Source organism: Lactuca virosa, chromosome 2 (assembly GCF_052849685.1).
Source record: "Lactuca virosa cultivar CGN04683 chromosome 2, Lactuca_virosa_CGN04683_v6, whole genome shotgun sequence".
NCBI lineage: Eukaryota > Viridiplantae > Streptophyta > Magnoliopsida > Asterales > Asteraceae > Lactuca > Lactuca virosa.
In genome coordinates this window covers 41471254-41498846 of record NC_136427.1, presented here as the reverse complement: position 1 = coordinate 41498846, position 27593 = coordinate 41471254, and the positions used below count along the sequence as shown (strand labels likewise).

Here is a 27593-nt window from a genome sequence, read left to right as displayed (position 1 = left end):
GTTCTTGGGTTGATAAAGGTGGAGGTTGAAGGTGATTATGAACACAAATGGAAGAACACAAAATGAACTCGGAAAAAAATCTATCAAAACCCACATCCCCATCTTCAAACCTCAGGCACCATAATACTTTTCTGCGTTCATCTTCTTCAACATACACAGAAATACAGACTTGCTGATCCAACATACACACACACACAAAATGCAGCCATGGCGTGTTCGATCCCCTTTCTCAGGTTTCGATTCCAAACTTGCAGATACGAGCCTCTCATGATATTGTTTTCTCAATTCACCTTCGATTTTAGCTCGAATTCTCGTGACCCAATCGAGTTATGGGATGATTCAGCTTCGATTTTATTCAGTGCCATCCTTTATTTCTTTGATTCCATTAACCCTAAACCTATAAATGGTATGAAAACACACATACGAAATTGAATTTTTCAGAATTCGGTTGTTCTTGAAGACCCATAATCCTTTTTCAGATTCAGACATTGATTTTTAGTTCCAAAACCAAACCCAAAATTTTGATTGTTCTTGAAGAGCAAACCCATAAAATCGGTTGTTCATCTTCATATAGCTTTCCACATTACCTGTTAATTGATTTCCAAAAAAGAAAAATTGATCCTACCCAAGAATGTGAACCCATTTGAATCGATTTCCAAAAAAAAAAATCCAAATTGAGGCGTAAAGATGCAGAGAAAAGACAATGTGTAACAATGGATTTTGGGGTAGAAACTATGCTCCTCTTTTTCGTGATGCGGAGAGAGAGAGAGAGAGAGAGAGAGAGAGAGAGAGAGAGAGAGAGAGAGAGAGAGAGAGAGAGAGAGAGAGAGAGAGAGAGAGAGACCTTTTTTATTTTTTTTAATTATTAAAATAAATAACTTAATATTAGATCTAAAAAAGAAATGAAAGAAAAATGGAAAATAAATACCCCAAAGGTATTACAGTCATTTCACTATTCAGAGGGACCAAAAACGCAACGAAACCAGCTCAAAATGACCACTAATCCAAAAAAATCAGGGTTTGGACTAAAACCCCAAAAAAAATGCATACCACAGGGACCAAATTTGCAGTTTTGTCTTTTTTTTAATAAATTTTGTTATTTTAGGGTTTCTTTTTCTTTTCAATGTTCTTTTATTCATTTACCATCTGATATGTTATTCATGTTGTGTTTTATTCATTTGATAATTTAAATCATTAGAAAATATTTTATTTGATAATCCTACCCTCCTAAAACATTGGTAATATTACAACATAAAAAATAAAAAAAAATAGAAACCGTTAAAAAAGAATTTATTTCTGTTTTTGGTTAACCACATGTGCCCGGCTTTTTTCTCAATGGATGTCCATATAAAACTACTTATATAATCTATATAAAAAATTCCAAAACCAAATATGTCAATGGACACCCTTAATAACAATGTAGCCTCGCCACTGCACCGATATCTTTTTAAAAAATTTAATAATTTTTTTGGCCTAACATAAATGGTCTGAAACTTTTAACTATAATGTTATTCTTTGATTTGTTTGCTAATTTTGTACATTGATTATGTATTACTGAGTATCAATTTTCATAATTTTATGTGATATTGTTTCAGATAATGAGTAATATACCTATATCAAAAAGCCAATGGGAAACAAAGTCATGATGATATGATGATCGATTGTTTGGTCACTTTTATTGAGATGAATATGTTTCAAAAAAATTTGGCGATGATATCATAGCTTAGCTAGTTTTTTCAACAAGTGAAGAGTGTCGATTCACTCACTCGTAATTGTTTTTATATTACCTTTTTGGGAAGTTTGTTTTATTAAACAACTTTATGAAAATAATATTTTGAATTTGTGACTATATTTGTACCCCATACCAAAATTCATGGTTTTGCAACTGCTTACAGGTTGTGTATGAAAAATAGTTACATGTAATTTTTATTTATTATAATTTTTTAAAATTGTGAATCACACAATAAGACCTGTCTCATGACGCATGTGAGAGGTTAATTATGGAATATTAACAATATTTTAGGTGTCCTAGAGTTTGAACACCGAAACTCCTATATAGAATTTCGTACTTCAAACAACTATGATCTCATTGTATGGGCTTTTTATTGTTATTTTTAACCATCGGTATAATTAGCTCATTCAGATAAACATATTTTACAATCAAATCATCTTAATAGACTCTACATGTAGGCACACATGAAGCACATTAGATTAATAATTCAAAAATCATAACATTGATATGTATATACATGTCTTGTTCTATATGAAGATCAAAAGTTAAATAATATGCAAATGATAACCCCTGAATTCAAGAACATAAACAAACATATTAATGCCATTAGATTAAAATGATTAATTCCATTATTGCATACCAAATTTGTCTATTTTCTCCGATTAAATCTTTTAATTTCTTTTGTCTAATACTTAAATGCTTCAAGATCTACCTGAATGTGTCATGAACCTAAAGTTTTGAGTCCAATACTCTTCCTTTTTGACATTTCAATGAAAATACACCCAAATATCAAACAAATAAATCCACTATTTTCTAGTAGAGACTAGAAAACACTGTACAAACAAAACAAATAAAAAAACAACAAACAATCTTGTGTATGAATATGACTAATTGGATCGGCTACACGTTCGTCTAATCATCACGAGTATCCCAACAGAATACATTGTTCCGGAAGAACTTGTCAGCCGCCGTTGAAAAGTTTAAGGTTGTTTATATTATATGATCAAATTACCCGCAAAAACCCACGAACATCGATAAGGAAACGGTTTAGATTCTTCCGGAACTTTCTCATGTTTGAGCGGTCGGCTGATGGAGACAGATCGTCCGAGGTTGTTAGCGAGTGCAATGCACTCGCCATCCTTGTTTTGAATATTGGATTCGGTTGCCTTTCAACCAATTCGTTACATAATCTCTGAAGGAATCAGAAAAAACAAAAGGGCAAAATCGTCATTTCCATGAATTTAACACCTGGACTGTTGTTAACTTGGACTACTCAGGGAGTAACATTATGAAACAGTAAAATGAAAAGAGATTCTGTTTTGGACCATATAGAAAAGATTTGATATAGCCCAGGGATGAAAAGTGTAATTTACAGAAATATATATACCTGGTAAAGATCATGATCACAGAGAATTAATGGAAAAAGAGCATCAGCTGCTGCTCCTACAAGATCCGTGCTACAACCAAACCACAGGGTAGGAAATTAAGATTATATTTATAAATTATACCACAGGGTTAAATATATAATTTTTGAAGTAAGAAAAGTTTTTTCTTGTTACCTGTAATCCTCAAAGAGGATTAGTTGAAGTAGAGAACGTAAAAATTTACTAAGAATGCCATCCTGAAAATTTCCATCATTGTCCTTATAGCTTGTGGCATGTGGACCTAAACCATCTCTACCAACACCTCTTTCTTTGTAGTGGTAGACTGCAAGGGCTCTCAGAGATCTCAAGCACATCCCAACAACTTCTTCATCCTATAACAAACACAAATTTATTTTATTTTTTATTTTTTTTTATTCTTTTTGCCAGAGCTTCCATGAGTAATGATTTACCTGTTGATGGAGGCCGTAAATAAGAGTTCCTGAAATATGACTGAAGGCTTCATGGTTCAATTTGGGGATCATTTCGGGATAAACTTCCAACATATGTGACAGCAGGGCAAAATGCTATACTCCAAAAGAAGACATCAAGAAAGGAATTAGATTTTGAAATAAAAAGAAAAAAGAAAAAAAAAATTGAAAGCTTACATCATAACAAAGCTTAGGATACTTGAGCAATTCTGTTGTAATCAAAGGGCTAACAATGTGAACACCAACATATATAACTTGAGAAATGCTTGTCTGCTGGTCTTCATTGGCAGCATATGAAAAATCAACCTGAAATTTTGAATATTATTTTAAATGTTCATGTGAAATCTTATCCACCATAAGTTAGGATTGACAAAAAGGCAATTTCTAATTCTAATAAGTAATAACATACCATATCCTTTGTGCATAGTTTTTGAAGCAGTTGTAGTAAAGCACGTAAATCCCTGTATTTTTCAGCATTTGCTTCATTTAATAAACTGCTTGAAACGCTTACGGATATCTGGAAAGATTAAACAGCAATTCAAAGTTAAAGAGAGAGAAAAAAAATCATGAGATTCATATTCCTACAAGATAACAAATTTGATACCTTGCCAATGTTGTGAGAAGAGTAAAGCTGAAGCAGATGCATACAAAAGTCAATAACCACTGCAGTCTCATGAGGTTCCAAGTAGATGATTTGCCCTTCCACCCAGTCAACAACAAGCTTAAGCAACAGATACACAACTGCAGACTAGGAAAAAAAAAATCATAAAATCAGCATATGGAAACAATATATAGACTCAATAATAAATGATAAAATGGGTAATAGTAAATACCTCATCCTTGTAAACCTCAATGAATTTAAGAATTGATTGCATCACTGAAAATCCCATCTCATAAAGTGCCTTCTGTGTACGTGGTTCTGAAGCACTTGAAGCTCCTCGAAGTCGCTCCAATAAACAAGTCACCTAAAAAAAATCCATGATTTTTTTTTAAATAGTTTTTTGAATTTTTATGAAAGATTGATTTTTTTTTCTCTTACAGCGAGAATAACATCTGGCTGCTGAGAAATAGTCTTGATATCTTTCTTGCCAGATATATCACTAAGATAAGCTGTCATATGATTTGTGAGATCCCTTATGTACCTTTCACAAATTATAAAACCAAATATCAGAAAATATAATATCAAAAACAAAATATATATATATATATATATATATATATATATATATATCTTACTGATTTGCTTCCACTGAGTTTTTTATTCCAGAAGCTGAAAGAACAAGGGTCTGAGCCAGGGAACGCTGAAATTATATATGTAAATGATACAAGGGTCAAGGAAGTATAACGCCTCTTAACTTTTCCATATACTTGTGAGAAAAATAAAAATAAAAATAATAAAAAAGGGTTATGAAACTGTACCTGGTGAGTGGCATTTAGTGAGAAGATGACTCTGTCATTGGCAAAGCAATGAGCTAAATCACGCCATGCTTCCTGCAGTAAAAGCAAAATATTCATATTCATTAACCATTTTCAGAAGTTAATGTGACAATCTGTTATCATAAATATCTGTTCTAAAGGTTAAAATATGAATAAATGAATATTCAAGAACTCATATGCGGATCTTTAATAGCACATATCAATATTAAAAAATTAGTAAGTTAACACAGACATCCGAGATGTTATCAGAGAGAAGACACTAACCAATGTGACAAGGTGTGCACAGATATTTTTCCGGCGAACAAGTCCACCAAGCAACTGGTTACATGTGAGAGCCTGTAACACACACAGATGAAACAAATATATTACCAACTGAACTTTAAAAATATCTATTATAGTTATACATAGATATGTATATATTACATATTTACATCTATGAATATAAGGGAAACTTGGATGAAAGACTAAAAGGTTACTGAAGAATATGTATAGGTATACGATACCTGTAAATCAGTTTCTCCAGGATATGAAATGAGTGTTGTAAGTGATATTCGCACAATAATGTTGAGCAAGGCTTTTCCCTGAGTATGCTCAGCAGAAAAACTAAGCAATGCTTCTCTGGAACGTTGCATCAGAAGCAGAGTAACCTCATCTATGGAGTTTCTATAACTTTGCATTTCTCCACTTGTCATCAAATATGTAGAAGACCATCGTGAAAGGAACCATATAATTGCCTATACCATCAAGTCAAAATACAAATAAAGATTGTAGCAAAAAAAAAATCAGAAAGATTAGTAGTTTTTCAAGTAGTACCTCCATAAGCCTAGGGCTAAAGAAAGCTGCTCTTATGTTTGGATCTAAACTCTGCTCAGCAAACTTTATGATAGACCTGAAAAACAAAACAAATGTATGCAGGAGAAATGAGAAAGAAGTTGTTATATACTTATATTACAATCACATACTGCATGTGATACAAAAAGGAAAGGAAAGTGTGATGCTTAGTTACCATGAAAGTACAACTACTGGATGTTTGTCTGTTTCCACATACTCTGGAAAACGTGTTTCTATAGCCATTGGTATCTGAAAGAAGTAAATTATATAATTAAAGAAATGTCTTTTAGAAGATAAAATGAACTGCTAACAGAATCATACCAAGGGGGTTTCTCCTTCTCCTTCATCTGCCAATACATGACCAGTTATCAACAAAAGTGAATACAGCTCCTCCATTGTTGTAGTTGGATCATTTATTCCATTTCCCTGTGAAGGTGCAAAGATTGTCATGGAAAAACAGCATAACCAGGTAGGATTTATGGTTATTAAAAGAAATAAGACAGATGAACAAACAAAATAAGAGAAGAAACCTTTTTTCAAAATTTCCAATAGTTGACATGCTATACACCACCTATTCTTCTTTCTAATAGTTGACATAATATCTTGTTAGATAATATTTTTGTAGTATAGGGTTACTTTAGTTCTTCTTGTTTCCTATTTAGGTAATAGTTTGTATATAAACTGAGGCTTTAAACTCTCTATTGATGACTCTATCACATATCTTAACTTCCAATTGGTGTCTGTGAAACAAAATTTGATCCTTTGTAGGTGACAAAATTGCAAAAAGAAAATCCATGGTGCTATTATGCTCATTATTTCTTGATATACATGATTGAATAACAGGAAACGTATTGAGTTATGTATACCTGATGAAGCCTTGCAAAACGCTCAGAAAAAAGTTGAGTGAGAAAAGGGATTGTAACATCAACAGCAGCTCGAGCAATAAGGGCATAAGAGCTCAATCTCTCATCCATGGCTACAAAAAGAAGACATGAATCAGATAATGCCTCAAAGAGAACCACAAAATAAGTCAAAATATAAGACAAGTTAAGAGATAGGTTACCAGCTACAGAGGGTTGAAAGTAGTCTTCTTTCTCTTCACTGGCTGATGCAGCTGTGTATAATTCACAAAAAAAACAAAATTAGAAGATTTTTTAAAAGAAAGTAATGCAGACTTGCAAAGTCCAAACATACCCTTTAGTTCTGATTCTACAATTAGGGCAAAAAGATTGGCAGCAGCATTTATTCCTTCTGGTGGAAGCAATGATTTCACTCCAGAATTGTTTGTATCCTGTAAAACATTGGCAAAAGATTTAAACAAAGCAAGCCATACATTACTATGTTAAAGGAAACATGTAACTTATACATGAATACTCTTATAGAATTATTTAAATAATTACTGTTAGAAGTGTTGTCCATGTGTCTAGTAAGATATCACGTGCAACCCAACTCCATGGCTCATCTTCTAAATCTTTGGTCATAAGGTCTTTAACAACTTCACACATTAAGCCAGACAACAGACTGAGTGTGCCAAAAGGCCTGAACATCAAACAGATCAAAAACAAAATAAATGACTACATATATGATATATATACACTTAAAACATGAAGTCAATGATTTATCTACCTTATTTGTTTTAAGAGGTTGTCAAAACTAACAGGATTGGTAACAGCAGCTACGGATAACAGTCCACGACAACCATCAAGCAATTCACTGAGTAAAAAGTAAAAACAAAACATCAATGAGGGTATATAAGTAATTAAGTATATTCGACATGTTGAAGTCTCTAAGATAGAGTTACTACCTTTCACTTCTTCCACATTCGATTGCTTTTGCAATAATATCAGAAGGATGAATCCATGGAATGATACCAGATACCAGTTGCAGAAGATGCTTCCCTTGTGTAACACCAGCATCTATGATTGAAGAAAAAACGAAAAAGATATATAAATAAAAGGCAACAGGAAGAAAGATTGACATGGTTTTAAAGAAGAAATGGTTACCAGATGGAAATACAGTTCCTGTAAGAGAGGAAAGCTGTACTATGAGCTTTCGAGCAGAAACAGCAAGAGGACAATCAATCCAGTAAGCTTTACTTGAGAATTTCTCTCTGAGTACACTATACAATCCCAAAAGCCACCCTGTGTGACCACTTGTCACCAATATATCACGCCATGAAATGCCAGGCTTCAAGAAATGTATAAAAATTAGTTATACTCATGGTAAAATGTCAGCTGAATGATGCAATAAACATGAAAGTTCAATGCTTTTTATGTGGATCTTGAAAGCTCATCGACTGAAATAGGAATTACACAAAAGTACACCTATGTTTTGATTCGATTAACTCATTGATAAATAGGACTATTACTTTTTCAGAATAGGTGAAATGAGAGTATAGTATGTGCTTCTTATTCCTTTTTGTCACTTACTACTATTTCCATACTTATTGACTATGGAAAGTACAGCTATACATACACAACTAGATTAAGAAAATGTTTAAAAATGAGCCCTTTTCAAAATGGATTTCAATTAATATAAACATATAACTTTGTTAATAATATTGTTGAAATATAATTTCGTAAAAACACATAATCATGAAGAACTGTCATTTGAAACTTCAACAACTAAACTGGTGATACAACAGATATAAGGTGATTTGTTATGCAACTAAGTCTTGTCTAAAATGCACATGTTGCTTTCAAATGTAACACAAAACCAAAATAAATAAACAAAGTATTACCTGGACTAGCGTATAAGTGGAGTTACTATCTTCTTTAGCAACAAAGGAATAAACATCTATGCTATTTTTTGCAACTCTACCACTGCTACTAAAGTCCCAATTAAGAACTTGAAGCATGAAACGAAGTGCAGTTGTACAAACTCTTGCTTCTGAGACAGAAGCATCAGAATTTGTAATTTCAGTAGTAACACTTTGTGCAGCCCCCAGTGCCCAACAATAAAAATTCTGTGAAATAAAGAGAAAAGGAAAAAGAAATGAGAAAGTAAGTAGCACAAAGATAAATTTTCTTGAGTTCAATCATGTACAACTTTCAGATTCCTTTTCAATTTAAGTTTCTTCTGTTATTTATACACTTGTATGAAGTAGGTAGGATATATAATCATTTTAGTGAAATGACATGCAGTCCACTTGCTTTATATACTCAAAGCAGAAAACCTCATTCAAAAAAAAAATCTAAGGGGTGTTTCTTTTTTACTTAATGAGTTAAGCACTTAATTTGGACAAAATGATTTAATGGGTCAAGCAAAAAAATCTGGCTTTATGTATTAACACACAAATCCATTACCTATTTGCCCTTTTTCTTTTTTCCTGTCGCCTTAAAATTGATGAATATAGTGACATTTGTTTTTCGAAATGTAAGGGTAAAATGGTCATTTAGTCTCATTCAGATGGTTCATTCATTCTAGAAAAGATACAGACCTTAAGAATAAGTTGTTATACGAAATGGTTTAATGAGATGATGAGAAACAAAATGAAAAACCTTAAGATAATCATGCTCTAGAGATTTTCGACATTGCTCATGAAACTCCCTAGGAAGGCTCATAGCAGTTGAAGTAGATGGAGAAAATTCAGACACCTGCAAATTTATTTTTTAGCATGAGAATTTTGTATAAAAGAAAATTGGTACTCAATAACATTATGCAACATATACCAGTGACTCAAGGAAATTGAGTCCAATTAACTGCACTTCTAGTCCATGATTCCCAGCAATAGCCATATTTATCTGAAGCCAACAAATTACAATTTTAGTTTCAACCACAAAAAAAATGAAGTTTCCAGCTATGAATTACAAATTATAATAATTAGTTTTAACAAGGATGAATTTACTTCAGGGACTTACCTCAGAGAAAAATCCATCCTTTTCTGCAGCAGTAAGTTCCAGCCTACACTAGGGCCAGACAATCTGAAGCAGTTAGCAAGATTCTTTATTTTTTTTAATGGCTTAAAAGTTAAGTTACAGAAAAAAACTCATAACATAAAAATATGTGAAGCAAGAAGACACAAAAAGATTATACCAAGTGATTGAATTTTTATATGAAACTTACCAACCCCTTTTCATCAGTTGAGCTGCAACGGATGAAATTTTTGTTAGAACATAGCCCTCTGGTGAACTTGCATGTTTCATTACATAGGACAAACAAAAACTGCAAAAAGTATAACATCAATTCTTACATAATTCATATAATCACTTAATCATTATGCCTACATATAGTAACTCTTATATTCCTGCATTGTAAGGGTTTTAAAATGTTCAAACAGAGTCACTTGCCAATGCTTTCTTATCATTACAACAACTTTCATAAACCCCAACTTTGTTAAAAAATAAATAAAGATCACAGTGCAGAGAACTAACATGTAACTATTAACACTGATGGTGACATTTTAAAGATTTGTCACATTGAAATTGAAAACAGATAATCACTATCAAGTTGTAAAAATACCTAATCAAGCTTTTTTTTTCTTCGGATGAAAGAAATGACCATTCTCGTATGGCTGCATCTCGAATTGCTGTGGCTGCTTGGAATCTTGCATTTGCCATTTGAGAATTTTCTGGAAATAGAAAAGAGATCACTAACATTTCAAATATTGATATCACAATAAATATATCCGGACACTTTTATTAAATACCAGGAGAATTCTCTTGTATAATAAAAAGAAGTTTCTTTTACCAGTATGTTTTGATTCTGAAAGATGGTTGATGATGAATAAGCTTGTTCCATTTCAAAGTAAGATTACTACCTTTTTTGTTTATGTAATAAAAAGAAAGGGATTGTTATCTATATAGCAAGTAGCTTTATCCTTTTTCTAGAAAGAAATATAACATTTGTAAGCGGAAAAGATAAACAGATGTTCTATTTAATAAGACAGACTTAATTTTATTCAAGAACTAATATCATTTTTCAAATTGTTCTCTTTGGAGGTGTAAAATGACACACACATGTACACAGAACTAGTACAAATAAAAAAAACATTGATCACAAAAATGAGATGCTTAGATCTAAGTGTGTTTAAGTACAGCCATCATTTCTTGAAGGTGGGCTGTTGAAACAATTAAGGATCTACCTAGATTATCAAGAGTCAGACAATTGGGTAAAGGGTTGAATGCAAAAAAATAGCAATCTACATCCATTTTTTCTTATTGGAGCATCTTACTTTCATTTATTGTACAGTCTTTAAATTTCAATATTTTTTCTTAATAAGGCATTGTACTTTTAAAAATCTACCCATTATAGCTGGTGGTGGTCTAATAAAAAGTCAAAAGTATAACTGAAAAATGAAAAGAAAATGTCCAGAAGTCAGCATGTCATTTGGAGCAACTTAAGAAAGATTAGCAATACAAAATGAAAGGCACATAAGAAAGTTGTTGCATGATCCACTCTATCTTTGATGAATGCATGATGAAGAAGATGAAAAAAGTATACGATTTGCTGCCTAAGTGGCATCAAGGTTATATTTATATGAATGATTGTCCTATGTGGTGTCAGACGTCACAGACATAGATGTAGATGTAGGAAGCTGATTAGATACAAGGGTTAAATAATTTTCATGAACTTTATTTACACGTAAGAATTTCTAGAAAGTAAAGAATCACCATAAGGAAGAAATATTTCAAACTGTGAGTAATTTGACATGATCTAATAGACCAGCATAAAGATAGCAATAAGAGTTATACTCTTCATGACATATATATGATTTAGGTTAAGTATATATCCCTTTATGATGCATAGGTATGATATATATAGTACTCTGCAAAGATATGTAGTTTGATATGAATTCTCTATTGCCTTGCTCTACACAACCTTGTTTTCACTACTTTGGCATCAACATCTCCATACTAAGATGTAAAGTTTAAAAAAATACCACATTATAAACCTTAAATCTAAGCATGGTATATTGGTATGAAGTGACTATCTTGACTTACCAATAATAAACTGGCATGCCTGGTATGGTCTAGCAGATTGGCATAGGGACAATATAGTGGCCTCAGCAGCCGTTGGATTTACATTTATCTGCACATTTTAAACAAATGAAAAGGCATTAATATTCTCAATACAAGCATGTTTACGAATTGCAAAGAGGGGAAACTGAGAGAGTGCAAACTCCAAATTAATATTAAAGCATATATAATCTTGCTCCAAAAATGAGCTAAACCCACATCTGGCATTGCTACCACCATCAATGCATCTTTTCCTTTTTTTTTTCAGGGGAGATGATGCAATTATTAGGAAAGAAAATGTGAATTACATCTTACTTGTTTTCTACTTACAGGAATTGCGTTGATTTTTATGATAGGATTCTTAGTAGTTATAGATTGACACATTTACATTGATGCTTAGTAGTTTATCAATCATGATCATAAAACCCACACTTAATGATTCACCTCTTACTAAATGCTCTGATAATTCGCAACCGATTGGGGTAATAAATCAAGTTTCAATCAACAGTAAAAGAAGAGGACCTGAATGGAGCTACACGCAATTTCGATTGTTTGCATAGTGGCTCGAAGCTGACCTAATTCGCCGTTAACGTACCCTCCATTCATCTCTGTTCAAGATTAAAATTAAACTCACATAAGTATATACACATACAAACAAACAGACATCTGTAAGCACACAGATGAAAGTTATTTGGCAGAATTGTCCAACTTAATACAAGAATTGTAGCGGAAATGCAGTTCACTGATTGAGTAGAAGAAAATCGTATTATAACTGAGCAAAAACAAATAGTAAAGCAGAACATACCGATCGCGATGATGATTGGATCAAATGGCAGAAGTTCGACAGCTACGAACGAATGGAGATTAGACTCCAACCAGAAACCGTATGAAGGGATTAAGAGAGCGCTGGGGTTTTGCAATTTACCGAGAAGAGGGGAAAAAGATGGTTCAGTTTTGGCACTTGACAGAAACTATGAGAGTGTATATATATTCTCTCATAAACACCCCCTACACTTTAATAAGTGACCAATTAAGTCCTCTATATGTGCAAAATTGGATACAACAAAAAGCAACAACAACAACATCAGACCCGGGAATCTCGTTAGAATTGAATCAGATAGGAAAGGTAGATGTCGACGGTCATGACTCCACATGGAATAAGGTGACCATTTCGCACAAAACAAACATTTGACATGTAAAAGTGAACACGTGCTCATAAAACCATAAAAGAAAATCAGAGTATGTCAATCAATCATCCCAACACATCAGAGTTAAATAAAATGGAAATCGTGGTGTCTGCGATGTGATCATCCCGAGCTCCCCTTTGATCCGGAAGTACCTGAAATATAAAACTGAAAACCGTAAGCACGAAGCTTAGTGAGTTCCCCAAAACACCTCATACCATACATATCAACATACATTGGGCCATGCCCGACAACCATCGGGCCCCGCCCAACATTAAACCCCGCTCGGAACAGATTTGTCTGTGTCTTGTGATAGGTCTCGTCTGGCATCGGGCCCCGCCCGGCATACATTCAATGCATACACACATGCAACACCACACAGACAACTAGCATACACATACACATAATCTAAGGGTCGGCATTTGTACCTTCGACCCGCCAAACACTGGGAGCAGATTCACCTCAAACTGCTGAGAAATCGGATAAATGCTCGGACTGCTGATCCTGGAAATTCCTGTGCTAATCAATCAAATAAAACCCCATAATAAGAACCCTAACTCATGCATGGTCCAATATAACACATCAAGATTGCATTTTTATGCACAAGGAACCTCAAAAATGTTAGATCTATCATCCCTAGCTTATGGAGTAGCTCATACTCTCAAGCATGACTTAAGGGACCATAAAATGCACAAAAACAAGCCCTAAATAGATCTAGCATAATGAACCATCAAGTTAAGAACTTTATACCTCCAAAAGCTTTCTAAGTTATTGATGATTCTGGATCCACAAGCTCCAACCACACCAATGCAACTTCCAATAGCTCTTATTCCTTCAAGATCACCAAAAATACTCTCAAAGATCACTACTAACCCCAAAACACTCAAATAGCAATTAGGGTTTCGTTCTCAGAGTTTGAAGAGGTAGAGATTGGTCATAAGAAGGTCCAAGAGCCACTTAAGGTGTTTAAATAAGGTACAAACCCTAAAAATTAGGTTTGCCCCAGGTAACCATATGCCATGTGTACTCCACGTACGCCCAACGTATGTGGGTTGCCTCCGTGACCAAGCTTTCGACCCAATACGCCCAGCGTACTCCTAGTGCATGCCCAGCGTACTGGCCAGGAACCAAAATGCAAGAATTTTTAAGTTAAGGGAAAAATACCTGAAATGCAAATGTTACAATTCTCCCCCACTTGAATCAGACTTCGTCCTCGAAGTCCATCATTGTAAAAAACTTCGGATACTGCTCCCTCACCTCGGCCTCAGGCTCCCATGTCCATTATGAACCCTTGTGGTGCTGCCATTGCACCTTCACCAACCCCACAACCTTGTTCCTCAAGGTTTTCATCTTCCGGTCAAGGATCACCACCGGTCTCTTAATGTAATTCAGGCGATCATCCATCTGTATATCCTTCAATGGAACCACCGCAGAATCATCAACCAAACATTTCTGCCAGTGAGAGACGTGAAACGTGCTATGGTTCTGACTAAGCTCCTCGGGTAGATCCAAGCGATAAGCAACCCTGCCCACCCGGGCCAAAACCCTGAAAGGACCGATATATCTGGGGGCCAACTTGCCCTTTTTCCTGAATCGGATGAAACTTTTCCAATGTGACACCTTCAGGAGAACCATGTCCCTAAACTGGAACTCTATATTTGATCAACGCTTGTCAGCATAGCTCTTTTGCCGACTCTGTGTTATCTGAAGTCTACCCTGAACTTGGTGAATCAACTCAGTAGTCTTGAGTACCACCTCAGTACTCCCCATGACTCGCTGACCGAACGCACGCCAACATATCGGGGTCCTGCACTTCCTCCCATAGAGCATCTCAAAAGGAGGTCAATCAATAATGGTGTGATAACTGTTGTTATACGAAAACTCCACCAAAGGGAGATACGTATCCCAACTCCCACCGAAATCTAATACATATGCCCAAAGCATATCCTCCAAGGTCTGTGTAACATACACGTTCAGTTATCGTATTATGTAATTTTAAAAGTGAAAAATATAATGAAATATTATATGAATTTGAGCGTTGATTTCTAACAGATAGTTTTTACTAGAAATGAAGTAAAACTATGTTTAGAATCACTCGAAAAATATTGGAAGTCTTGTGAGATTCCAATCAAAAGTCAAATATTGAAATTTAACGAAAATATAAAATTTGAAAATAAGTAAAATTATATTAATGAAAGTTGTAAAGAATCTCGTTAGAAACATTTAGGCGAAAACCTCATCGAAATCCGAGTTATAACGAAGAAGTTATGAATATTTGAAGTTTCGCGACAGAACCGGCACGACGCCGTATGACGTAAAAAGTGAGTTTTCGATAAACTACTTTTTAGCTTTAGTAATCTAAACGAAAGTCGTAGTATTCGTTAAACCGAGAATTTCCATAAAAAGAACGTCCAAATCTGACTTCGTATGAGGAAGTTACGATTTTTCTAAGTTTCGGAATAGCAGTAGACAGCTAAAAACTTGAAATAAAGATCGAGTGATTTTTAGCCGACACAACCTAAACGAGAATCGAAGGTCTCGTCAATAGTAATACAACGGTAAAAAGACAGACGAAAACGGACGTCAGATGAAGAAGTTATGAAATTTTAACGAACTTTTCCTGTCTCGGCCCGTTAAAAATATAATATTAATATAATATTAAAAATAAAGTCAAAATTAGCCGACGGAGTCTAAATGAAAGATGTAGAGCATAATCTCAACTACGCGTGGATATAAAGAACGTCAAAAACGGAGCTCGTATGCGAAAGATATGGATTTTTGAAGTTCGGAGCACAAACTTCGAGAATTTGACAGTGTTCACGACGTGAACTCAGTGAACAACGCGTTTCGAGCCTAGAAGACACACGGCAAGCCTAGGGGATGACCGGGATCAAACCTCACGACGTGAACAAGCATGGTTCACGTCGTGAATCTCGAAATTCAGCCTATAAATAGGAATCAAAGCCCTCCGGTTTTAGGTTACAATTTCTCACTCTCTCTCACTTTTTACTCTCTTCCAAGCTACTTTTAACCCCCCCTAAAGTCCCGGTATCATCCCTAAAACCCGAAGCAAGTCCCAACGCTCTGAAGTTCCTGAGAAAATTATATTTTCAAGTCAAAACTCTGCCCGTGTAAGGCCGGTTTTCAACTAAAATCCCCGGTTTCATCGCAAAAAGTCATATTTAGAGCCGAAGTGCTGCCCAAATTAATACTCAGTTATTTCATGGTGAGTTCAATATATAGGAACAATTGTATGTTATGTGTTATATGTGCTATGTGTTTTTCCGTGTTATCATCTCGTGTTATTATTTCCGCTATTTTGATAGCAAAGTTGTACCTTTGGCCATGTGATCAGTGAAAGGACTTAGATTCACAGTGGTATTGGTATGTAGCCTCTGGCCATGTAGAGCATGTCTCGTAAGAGAATGACTTCTATTCTATGGCATTGGCAGAAGGTTAGACAGGGCTGAAAGCCTGAAATCTACCAAAATGTTTAATCAGAAAGTGTATGTCTTTTGTGTCATTTGGGCCGAAGCTTTATTGATGTATATCTGGTATGAAAATTGTTATGTCTTATTGATTGATATGGAAAGCTTGTCGCATGATTCACATATGCCTTTGTTGTTCCTTGTTCCTCTTTGCTTCTGCCATATTGAAGTATATATATATGGCATAACGTTATATTGTATCTATTATTGAACTCACTAAGCGTCACCGCTTACCCCTTTCAATGTTTAACAATTGCAGGAGATAAGTAACCAGTATAGGCATATACTATTGGAAGTTTTAGAATAGTTATAATATTACTTTTGTATTTAGGGATCATGTATGTATAAAAGTATAGTATCCTGGGTAGTTATGTAATATATAACACTTTGTAATAGTCGATTTGTATCCAATAGTTTGTAATCACTTTATCAATGTAAAATATTGTTTTTATGAATATGCATGTAGCATGCTTTGGAGTAACAATTGTCAAGTATGAAAGTTTGGGTCTTTCAGAAATACGAAAGTTAGGGTCTTTCAGTCTGGATAGTCCGCTTACTCTGTCCATCGGTCTGCGGTTGGAAAGTCGTGTTGAAATGCAGACGAGTACCCAGCTTCTCGTGAAACCTCTTCCAGAACCTGGAAGTAAACCAGACATCCCTGTCTGAAACCACTGAAACCGGCACCCCATGCTGCACCACAACCTCCCTGATGTAAATGTCAGCCAAACTCTCTGCAGAGATATTCTCCTGAATCGGAATGAAATGTGCACTCTTGGTCAATCAATCCACAATGACCCATATCAAATCCACTCTGCGCGTTGTCCATGGTAACTTCGTGATGAAATCCATGGTGATCCCTTCCCATTTTCCAAATGGAAATGTCTAACGGTTGCAACTTGTCGTGAGGTTGTTAATGCCCAACCTTGACTTTCCTGCAAGTCAAGCACCTCTCCACATACCAGACCACATCCCGCTTCATTCAGAGCCACCAATAATCAGTCCAGAGATCTCTATACATCTTTGTTGCTCCGGGATGAATAGAAAACCTCGACTTGTGTACCTTCTCCATCAAAACCTGGCGTGCACCTCCTAGATACGGAACCCACACCCTCCGATGAAGGGTCAATAACCCTCGACTATCATTATCGAAGGAAACCACCTGACCTACTATGTGCTCACTCTTCCAGTGCTCTTCCTTCATAGCCTCAACCTGAGCCTCTCGGATCTTCTCTAAAAGTGGAGTAATCATCGTCATCCTCAAACACACACACACACACACACACACATATATATATATATATATATATATATATATATATATATATATATATATATATTCATCGAGGAATCCAATACTCTACAAGCTCCCTGGTATCATCGTGGCTTTCCTTGACTCAAGTACGGATCCTCTGCTTCCAGTAGTACGGTCATATACTAACTTCCACATCTATCCATACTTTCCTCAAGGATCACCCCGAGTCCTCCAAGTCACTCCCTTATCAAACCAACAATTCTCAATAAGACAAGGCTCTCAGCACCGAATCACCTCCTAGGTCTTCCTAGGGTAACCAACACACCACTCTCTACCATCATTTGTAGAAGGAACTCCCCCTAACACCCTCTAACTAGCTTACAAATAACATTACATATCACTGACACCAGATAATTCTTCAAATGAAAGGGCTCACAATAGAACGGTTGTACTCAAACAAGAGCTGCGCAGGAGAGTTAAAACCTAACCTTCTAAAATTATCTAGTCCTAATAATATGTAACTTAACATATTCGCTTACTAGTTAGCCGATGTTAATGGAAACTCCTAAAAGCACAAAGCAAGCATCATTCGAGCATTGAGTAATCGAAATCAAGCATAACCTAAAAAGGTCATCCTATCACTGATTGATCAATACTAGCATGCTAGTCTACAAGCTCATACGGTTGGCATACAGAGGCATCTCTCCTAACATTCTATCATGCAATCATGAGCAGATCCTTAGCCCTAATTTAGCATGCGATTCACATATTCACAATTCAAAGGATAACATAAAACATGTATGGGTATTTTGGGGAAACTTACTTGAGCTCGGTCGATTGCATGCACCACATCCCTTTCTTTTATTAAAAAACTATTTATAAAACACTTCTATTATGAAAAATCTGATGGGTTATTAGCATTCTAACACTCCTAAGTGTACATGCAACCCTAAATACCTTGGATCTATGTTTTCTCTATTATACATGCAAATATGAACATCCAAGGTATTATCCTAATCTAGCATACAAAACAATGAATATAACAAGATAGAATACATACCTCTTTGATGTAGAATGTCATCATGAAGCTTGAGTGCCTAGTGCCCCAAGTGTGACACCTCAAATGGTTCACACAACACCAAATACACATGGAATGACTTGAGAGAAACTTGAACACTTCTTGAAATCGTGTAGCCCTCATATTCACACACACTAGTGCCCGATTTCTTGAGCCATGGGATTCTTTTATATGGTGGCTATTAGGGTTACACTATGTAACACCTAACTTTACCCATTCCTTATGCTCCATGGATTTTAACCTCCATGGAGTATCCATGGGTCACCCCATGGACTTAGTCCAACATAAGGAATCTTGGATCACAAGCCCACATATATAAGAATGAGTGATTTACACAATCAACCCATATATTTAATTAGTCTTCTTTTGATCACTTAATTAATCCTAGATTAATTCTTGATCAATACTAATTAAATAATCTTATTAATATATTAGAACTTATAATATATTAACAAACCTTAAGTGTTATTTCTCTCATTATAGTCTATCCAAATGCATGATACCATGCAACCCAAATGGACCATGCAGGGTCGGGTCAAGTCTTACCAATTATAGTTATGGACTTAGACATTAATCCAACAGTCTCCCACTTGGATAAGTCTAAAACTATTATTGCAAGTATGACTTCAAGAACCGACTGGCAATCGTAGCTCTCAAAAGCTTCCGTCGAACTCTGACCTTTGTCAATGACTTGTCCATTAGATAAGGGATCATATATTCCTCCATTCTAGATATCATATGGACTGAGACATGGATTATAAATCATTCTCTCTGTCCATTTGTTGTTTCCCGATTTCCGATTTATGACGACTGACTAATTGAACAAATCAAATCAGTCCTGGGCCCGGCCGAGCACTTACATTTGTCATCATTAAATCATCGAGGGTCCCACAGATATCGCTTTTATCCCGAAGGTAAAAGGAATGGATAAACTTCGACTCATATGGCTTGTTCTACTACTTGTTGAATCATACACAAAAGCACGTTTTATAACATCGAGTTACCAATGCGTTTTCGCGCAATCAATGTACAACCAACTTATAGTAACAACTCATATCTCTAGTTTTGAAGAATATAAGATATTATCGTCTCATGATCACTCGTGATAAAATCCATGAAGTGATTCCAATGAGCGCGGGTTGAATCCAATACTCAGAACTTATGAGCACTCATGAGTGTTGTAGCCCTTTGTCCAACATCTTAGACCTCTACAAGCCAACCCATGACAGTCTTGATTCATATCTACTTCCAACATATGACGGACTGTGGATGGTTTGAATAACTTAGTCCATCAGAACAATGACCTAGTTATTCTGGAAGTCAAAACATGCAAAGTGAAACACAATAATAATCGAATCCAATATGGTCTCAGAACTTATGAATATAAATAAAACATCTTTTATTTATCACCATATGATTACACATTATTCATTGTATATTGTTTCAGCTATCAACTTTATTCTTGAATTTAAAACAATAGTTGTCCCATGCTCCAAGCATGTACACTATGTTTTTCTAAATACCAGTCATGCCATACACCAAGTATGCATACTATGTTTGTCTATGATCTTTACTTTGTGAAATAGATCAATTGAACATAACTCCAACGATTCTCATTTCATATTCCCAATTCCTTACTGCAAATGCAAGAATTCCAAATTCATGCCATTTACTAAAATCTGTTAGATTCTAAACTTATATGCATTGATCCTCTTGTAATGATTATGTACAAAGTCAGAAAGATTTGACAACAAACATTACAGAGCATTCCAAAGGAGATCAACTCCTTGGAAACATCCTTCTTGCATTAAGTTTCCTAATCTTACACAGATTTATTGAACAATTTCTAACTTTGAAACATTTCCATATTCCATTTTGACTATCACTTCTGAACAAGAGTTGCCTCCTTACAGATTATGTCAATATGGTCCTTCCAGAATTAACATTATACTTCCAACTGTCCTTGAGCAACCAATCTTTGGTAAACCTTAGATTGTCCTCGACAATTGCTTAATCATTTTAGTCATATCCAATTCTAGACCTTTTCCCTTCATAATGCCCCAGGCATTTGGAAAATTTTAGAAAGGATAAATATAGCACATGTAATCGATCCTATATCCGAAGCATATGGGACACGATTCATGATGTCTCACATAAAGACTAAACCAGTCTTTTGCTATAATATTTCCATTTCAATTTGCCAAGTTCTCAAAATTCAGATTATGAAAAGGGATGCCGTAATCATAATCGAATTTTAGAACGCAAATAATGGACCCATATATAGAATTTCCTTATGTTGAGCCATTCCAACATGAAATTCATATATATATCCTTGATTAAATACGATTAAAATCTCAATCTAAGCTTTTAGAATTGAAATGAAGTATAATTTCCTCTCCCTTAATTATAGCAAAACAACTTTTTCAACCCCTGCAGCCTCACGAATTGAAACTTTTGTTTTCTATAATTAACATTGCTAACTTGCAACCTTTGTCATAATTATCATGCTCCCACTAACATGATGATTATTAGCATAACACTTATGCTCCCACTAGCTTTGACATGTACTCAGAAATCAGCTGACTTTCTTACCAAAGTTCAGATTTCTGATACTAGATTGTTTTGATAAAACTTTATCAAAATCATACACCTCTCTTAGATAGCTCACATGTGTGTCTAAACAATTTTAAAACTATGAAAAGGGATGCCGTAATCATAGTCTCAATTGTTTAGACATTTTCCACTTCTCACAAGTCCATGTTAGTGTGCCGGTAAACCACACACGCTCCACTAACGACTTTGAGAATGCAAATATCACAATTGCTATCTAGCTAAAATCTACTTAGTGAAAGTGTTTCCTCACCATCATTTTCATGAATCGGAGAGAAACCTTATGACACTTAGATTTAATAGTGTATGTGTTCTTATCCATGTGAATTTGTCAAAACCATAATCACAAGACAAGGTTAGTGACAAATCCAAACTCATATTGATTAAACTTGTGCAATCTTAAATTCTTGCCATTTGGCAGCTCAGGTGCCTGCCATTGCTTCCAAGTAGTTGTGCAACCAATTGAGAACTCTCAGAACTCCTATGCAAATCCAACTTGAATAGGCACAAAAATTTCAACACGATAGGTTATAAACCTCAAGTCGTGTGCTAGTGAAGGACTTTAGGTTTTATTCTTGATTAAGTCTTGAAACTTTCAAGAGCTTTAAGACTCCCACTGTCCTCTTGACATATAAGACTCCTTTGTCAAATATTCAAGAGATAGTGTGGATTCTTTATCAAGACTAACACTTTACACAATTGGCCTAAGTTGGTCTCTGTTTTATCCAAAACATCACAACTTACCAATTTCAAATGTACAAGAGTAGATAACCTTTTACTCTTACATTTGACTAGTGTTAACAAACCCTCTTTAAGATATGTCACTCAAGTTACATTCTTGGAGTATGACTCTAAGAATTGTTTTGGAACGAAGTATGACTCATCTTTTTGATTTAACCATTTCAACAATTCATGACTCCTCTTCTTAGTCATAAGAATGCACTAAGATGCCTTTAGAGGACCAATTGTGATATGGTATCTTAATCATTAAGATGATCATAAACATGATACTAAAGTACTCTCCCATCTTTTCAGATTTGAGAAACTTTTATCTTTCTGCCATACTTTGATTCTTCTTATTCGTTCTGTCTCACATTGAAACTTCTCCAATGCTACAGACTTATACTTAAACTTATAAGTATAACCATATTTACTGAACTTAAGTAAATCATAACGAATAGTCTTCTTGATCTTTTGTGGTGGACTTGACCAGTGCACAAGAATGTGTACTCGATCCCTTAGTCCTTTCCTTATTCACATAAGGAATTAGTCTTAATTTTCCAAGCTGAAAGTTCTCATTCATCATACTATACAACTTGTATGATTCCAAGTTTCGGTCCAATTGAACCTTGGGTGATGAGAATCTTTCCTCATTTGGTAATATTAGACACTACCACAACCGAAAGAATCAAATCCATTTTTTTCCAATATTGCTATCAATGGAATCTTATAAGCAACAACTTTTCACAAATGTCATTGTAAGGATACTTAAAATAAATAAAATCAAAACCTTTTTCTTTTATTTTAAAACTTTGCGGAAAAACTTATCCTTACAATCCATATGAAAACCTTGTTGTTATCTATTCCTAAGCAATATAAATATCATAACTCTTAAGTAATAGCCCAAAATTCTGATCACCGAACCATGCGATTGAAATCCATCTTCGCGATCAGAATCAGCATGTACTTAATAGAGTTAGACAATGGACTTTACCTGAAGTAGAGCCAAACTTATTGACTTTAACATCCTTAGGTAAATTTGGCAGCTTCGCAACCAATGCCCCTTCCTTTGGCAATAGTTACCTATGGACCCTTGATAATGGGACTATCTCAGACTTCGCCTCTCTCTTTACCATTGGGTCAACCAAGTTGACTATGGCCGATCCCTTTCCATTGGGAAGAGAGAGCTTTACTGGATATCCAATGTCATCATTGTCAATGTCCATAGCATTTTTAGGAAGTTGATCTTAGCAAATAGATAAGATCATTAAGGGTCTTGTCTTAGTCTGTTTCATAGGATTCCCAAAAGAACTCACTATGTGACTTAGAAAGTAGTTGAGCCACCAACTTTCTCAAGACTTTGACACCCAACTCTCCCGGCTTGTCAATATGTGACTGCATCTCCAAGATGTGATCACACCTAGACCTTGCCTTGCCAATAGGGCTTGAGTGACCTTAAACTTTTTAGGAACTTGTGGGTTAGGGAGAATAATTGGAGGAGGTGAAAGAAGTATAATATCCATGGGACATCATCTTCATTTAGGAAAGCTTGTTTCAAGAGATTTGGGAAGATCATAAATGTCTAGACCAGACATCTTTTTGGGAGATATTCAAGATAGTTGATTTAAAGTCCTTAATATGACACCCAATTTGAAATATTAAGGCTAGGACCCAACAAACTATTTTATAACTTAGAAGAGGGATGCCGTAATCCAAGATATAAAATATTTGAAGGTAGGTGAATGACGATTCACCAATTTCCACCATGAAAAACGAAATAATTTATTAGGTTTTAATTGGATTTGAAATTCCTAGATCTTTGAGATTCATTGAACTGTTCAAAGACATGTTTCAATCTCGAGTGTGCCCTTCAGGTTTTGTGACTGTGATGCCGAGGATCACAAAACAAGGTGTGAATAACCATGCAAATATACTTGGTACCCTTAATATTTACCCCTTAATCTGTGTGCCGGTTAACCACACACGCTCCACCGATACTATGATAAATATTAAGTTACCCTTTGCCTACCTTGTTAAGTCTAGGTTAGTGTGCCGGTTAACCACACACGCTCCACTAACGACTTAAGCAAAGTGCAAAGTGTAATTTCATGGGTTAGCACCAAATTCACATTTTCCTAAGTAACTAAGATTGGGTATTAATAAGAGTTTAGTTACTTAGTATTTATCATTAATACTTTTAATGAATGGAGAATTATAGTCCTTGTCCTACCCGTTCGGCTAACGACCCTCCACCAGTCAAGGAAGCAGTGGGTGAGAGTGGACACCCATTAAACTGACATTTTATAGGCAGTAACCTTATACCCCCCTTATAGACCGGCTTCGTGAATGAGGCCTACTAACGGTAAGACTGACTTTACTCTTATACATATATATAAATATTATTAACTTATAATATTATAAAGTATAAGGGTTGAATTTTAACTTTTAAAATTCTAAGGGCTAACTTGGAATTAAAGTATTCATAAGTGAAAACTTTTCAAATTCCAAAACTTGAGGGCAAGTTTTGAAACCATTCAAAACTAATTAATTCCATAACTTATGAATTTAAAGTAGTTTTAATTTAAAAAAAAAAAAAAAAAACTCTTCAAGTTCCATAACTTGAGGACAAGTTATGGAAGACTTTAAACTAATTAATAAAAAAAACTTTTTTTTTATTGTAACTTATGGAACTAATTAAGGTTACACCTTTTTTTTAATTTAATGAAGAGACTGTTGAACCTCCATAACTTGAGGACAAGTTATGGAGTCATAAAACCATTTAATTAGAACTAGACTCTTCATTTTGTAACCTTTGCCAACTTTTATGAGTTTTATGATTCTTAAATGTGACTTTTCATATAACTTGAGGACAAGTTACAAAAACACACTTTGGAATCAACTCTTAGATTAAAATGGATTGAAAACAACTATCTCATAATTTTTCCTATTAATCTAAACAAACTCATAAACATGAACATCCATAATCAACATTTTTCAAGCATCATATAAACATGTATAAAACTTGAAACTTTGATTATTATCCTTTATTTGGATGAGAATAAACATTACCATAGTATCAAAAAACAAATTTTATGAACAAAAACACTTTGCGGTAATGATTCTAATCCAAAACAGGCCAATAATATGTAACTTAACCTTCTAAAATTATCTAGTCCTAATAATATGTAACTTAACATATTCGCTTACTAGTTAGCCGATGTTAATGGAAACTCCTAAAAGCACAAAGCAAGCATCATTCGAGCATTGAGTAATCGAAATCAAGCATAACCTAAAAAGGTCATCCTATCACTGACTGATCAATACTAGCATGCTAGTCTACAAGCTCATACGGTTGGCATACAGAGGCATCTCTCCTAACATTCTATCATGCAATCATGAGCAGATCCTTAGCCCTAATTTAGCATGCGATTCACATATTCACAATTCAAAGGATAACATAAAACATGTATGGGTATTTTGGGGAAACTTACTTGAGCTCGGTCGATTGCATGCACCACATCCCTTTCTTTTATTAAAAAACTATTTATAAAACACTTCTATTATGAAAAATCTGAGGGGTTATTAGCATTCTAACACTCCTAAGTGTACATGCAACCCTAAATACCTTGGATCTGTGTTTTCTCTATTATACATGCAAATATGAACATCCAAGGTATTATCCTAATCTAGCATACAAAACAATGAATATAACAAGATAGAATACATACCTCTTTGATGTAGAATGTCATCATGAAGCTTGAGTGCCTAGTGCCCCAAGTGTGACACCTCAAATGGTTCACACAACACCAAATACACATGGAATGACTTGAGAGAAACTTGAACACTTCTTGAAATCGTGTAGCCCTCATATTCACACACACTTGTGCCCGATTTCTTGAGCCATGAGATTCTTTTATATGGTGGCTATTAGGGTTACACTATGTAACACCTAACTTTACCCATTCCTTATGCTCCATGGATTTTAACCTCCATGGAGTATCCATGGGTCACCCCATGGACTTAGTCCAACATAAGGAATCTTGGATCACAAGCCCACATATATAAGAATGAGTGATTTACACAATCAACCCATATATTTAATTAGTCTTCTTTTGATCACTTAATTAATCCTAGATTAATTCTTGATCAATACTAATTAAATAATCTTATTAATATATTAGAACTTATAATATATTAACAAACCTTAAGTGTTATTTCTCTCATTATAGTCTATCCAAATGCATGATGCCATGCAACCCAAATGGACCATGCCGGGTCGGGTCAAGTCTTACCAATTATAGTTATGGACTTAGACATTAACCCAACAAAATCTACCAAATCCACAATTTGAGTTAAGACACACCCGAGAGTATGTTCGAATCCCTCAAACCAAGGCTCTGATACCAACTTCTAACGTCCCAAAATTTAAAACCAAAAATTTCGTTTTCATAATAATAAAACCATCAACCAAAACTTGTTCATAAACCATAAAAGAAAATCAGAGTATGTCAATCAATCATCCCAACACATCAGAGTCAAATAAAATGGAAATCATGGTGTGTGCAATGCGATCATCTCGAGCTCTTTCATTTTGATCCGGAAGTACCTGAAACATAAACTGAAAACCGTAAGCACGAAGCTTAGTGAGTTCCCCAAAACACCTCATACCATACATATCAACATATAATGGGCCATGCCCGACAACCATCGGGCCCCGCTCGGAACAGATATGTCTGTATCTTGTGATGGGCCCGTCCCAACACACCCATCAGGCCCCGCCTGGCATCGGTCCCCGCCCGACATACATTCAATACATACATTTATGCAAGGTCACACAGACAACTAGCATGCAAATACACATAATCTAAGGGTCGACATTGTTGCCTTCGACCCGCCAAACACTGGGAGGAGACTCACCTCAAACTACTGAGAAATCGGATAAATGCTCGGGCTGCTGATCTGGGAAATCCCTGTGCTAATCAATCAAATAAAACCCCATAATAAGAACCCTAAGTCATACATGGTCTGATATAACACATCAAGATTGCATTTTTATGCACAAGGAACCTCAAATATGCTAAGATCTATCATCCCTAGCTTCCGGAGTAACTCATACTCTCAAGCATGACTTAAGGGACCATAAAATGCACAAAACAAGCCCTAACTAGATCTATCATAATGAACCATCAAGTTAAGAACTTTATACCTCCAAAAGCTTTCCAAGTTGGTGATGATTCTGGATCCACAAGCTGCAACCACACCAATGCAACTTCTAATAGCTCTTCTTCCTTCAAGATCACCAAAAACATTCTCAAAGATCACAACCAAGCTCAAAACACTCAAATGGCAATTAGGGTTTCATTCTCAAGGTTTGAAGAGGTGGAGGTTGGTCATAAGAAGGTCCAAGAGCCACTTAAGGTGTTTAAATAGGGTACATACCCTAAACATTAGG

General features: G+C 35.1%; 1 protein-coding gene across 2 annotated transcripts; it reads right to left on the bottom strand.

Annotated features, from left to right (window-relative positions):
* Window positions 1-2467: 2467 nt before the first annotated feature.
* Window positions 2468-12753, bottom strand: LOC145159062 (exportin-4 protein). Of its 2 annotated transcripts, XM_079077962.1 has the most exons (32): window positions 12615-12753; window positions 12332-12417; window positions 11795-11882; window positions 10314-10422; window positions 9918-10016; window positions 9713-9755; window positions 9524-9595; window positions 9353-9448; window positions 8593-8817; window positions 7856-8039; window positions 7657-7768; window positions 7479-7565; window positions 7253-7391; window positions 7047-7143; window positions 6916-6966; window positions 6719-6828; window positions 6174-6278; window positions 6028-6101; window positions 5835-5910; window positions 5525-5755; window positions 5286-5357; window positions 5004-5075; window positions 4821-4885; window positions 4624-4726; window positions 4418-4549; window positions 4189-4332; window positions 3994-4101; window positions 3762-3890; window positions 3567-3680; window positions 3292-3488; window positions 3120-3189; window positions 2468-2924 (listed from the first exon to the last, which is right to left on the bottom strand). In XM_079077962.1, exons 2-32 carry the CDS (start codon window positions 12413-12415, stop codon window positions 2736-2738), a joined length of 3477 nt encoding a protein of 1158 aa, XP_078934088.1. In that variant the 5' UTR covers window positions 12416-12417; window positions 12615-12753; the 3' UTR covers window positions 2468-2735. The 2 variants fall into 2 exon arrangements, 1 of the variants encoding a protein (XP_078934088.1); XR_013737479.1 differs by lacking the exons at window positions 2468-2924; window positions 3120-3189; window positions 3292-3488; ... (19 more) ...; window positions 7856-8039; window positions 8593-8817 and having other exon boundaries at window positions 9383-9448; window positions 9713-9760.
* Between the last annotated feature and the right edge of the window lie 14840 nt (window positions 12754-27593).

Bases quoted from the DNA above. Each gene is read 5' to 3' on its own strand.
- LOC145159062 (XM_079077962.1), bottom strand. From the start codon at position 12,415: ATGAATGGAGGGTACGTTAACGGCGAATTAGGTCAGCTTCGAGCCACT. The intron at 9,449-9,523 runs GTATATGTTGCA...ATAAATTTGCAG, and splicing joins TCAATTTCCTTGAGTCACTG to GTGTCTGAATTTTCTCCATC. The intron at 2,925-3,119 runs GTATATATATTT...TGATTCCTTCAG, and splicing joins GTGATCATGATCTTTACCAG to AGATTATGTAACGAATTGGT.